This window comes from Acanthisitta chloris, unplaced genomic scaffold (genome assembly GCF_000695815.1).
Source record: "Acanthisitta chloris isolate BGI_N310 unplaced genomic scaffold, ASM69581v1 scaffold17158, whole genome shotgun sequence".
Lineage (NCBI taxonomy): Eukaryota > Metazoa > Chordata > Aves > Passeriformes > Acanthisittidae > Acanthisitta > Acanthisitta chloris.
Window position 1 is genome coordinate 29,140 of NW_008687782.1, and position 1,191 is coordinate 30,330.

At 44.9% G+C, this 1,191-nt stretch overlaps 1 protein-coding gene across 1 annotated transcript in view; it reads right to left on the reverse strand.

The window, feature by feature from the left end:
• TNN (tenascin N) overlaps window positions 1-965 on the reverse strand; it is a 17,133-nt gene extending 16,168 nt beyond the window's left edge. Inside the window, exon 1 of the mRNA XM_009080756.1 lies at window positions 551-965. Coding sequence (XP_009079004.1) covers window positions 551-965 — 415 coding nt within the window. The remainder of the gene's footprint in view (window positions 1-550) is intronic.
• Between the last annotated feature and the right edge of the window lie 226 nt (window positions 966-1,191).

Genomic DNA, 1,191 nt, shown 5'->3' on the forward strand with positions numbered 1-1,191 from the left:
GTCCCTCAGAAAGCTTTTCACAGCCTCTAACTTGAACATTCCTGTTGTAAATTAAGCTCACCATTTCTCACTACAGTTACTATTAAGATGGAGAGCACATTATTCTCATCTGCCATTCCCCAGTCTGCTTGTTAAGTCTTTTCTTAGAGGCCATGAGGTATGAAACTGATCACAGGCAGAGTCAGTGGCCACCACAAATCATCAGCTCTGCTCTTCTTAGTCACTTACCAAAGTGGAAATCAAAAGATAAAAATCTCAAAAATGACAAAATTCTGGAGGCAAAATTGAGCACGAAAAATCAACAAGAAGGACCTCCCTCATCTTTCACCCTCCTGTCCTCCAGAAAATCCTCTATAGTATGTTAAAGGGTTGGAATGGACCTTAGAGATCATCCACACCTCCCACCAGAGCAGGTTGCTCAAGGCTTCATCCAACCTGGCTTTGAGCACTGCCAGGGCTGAATTCTAACACTTTGATTCCAGCCCTCAAATCTCCACAGCACATAGGCTGCACTTGGGATGTCAGAACAGACACTGAAATTGTTACTTACCTTGGGTTCCCCCACAGCACTTCTGAGGGCTGCAAACTTCTCTCAGCTCTGCCACTTCCTTCTCAAGCTTCTCCATCCTTTCAAGCAGATCCTTGATGTGGGTCAAAGTCTCACAGTTCCCTCTGGGTGTGTGCACGTGGATGTTATGCCTAAAGATTATATTCTGCTCTTCACTTTCCTCAGTCTCCCCAGGATCTAGCTGCACCCCACTGTTCTCTTCATCATGCTGTAATGGATCTGCTTCCACCTTAATCTGGGAGGCTGTGGGCAGGTCAATCTTGTAGGAGTGGCTGAAGGATATTCTTTGAGCATCCCTGGTGCAGTTGTGAGTGGCAGGGTGCTGGACAGCAGATGTCTGAAGAGCACAGCATAGCAATAACCCCACTGGGAATCCAAACCAGCTCTGGAAACCCATCTGGCAGGTTTGCAGGAAAGCACTGACCCTTCAAACAGCTGCTTTAAAGATTAAAAAAATAAACAAATGTAAGAAGTGTGATCACAAAGCTGGTTTTCAGGATTTAAAAGACAATTATTTGGTCTGCCCTTATTCAGAACTAGGTTGGTGAGTACCTGAGAAACAGTCACACCAGATGAGTTACACAAAATTAGACTCTCCAACTAGGAGCTCTAAGTTTCCAACT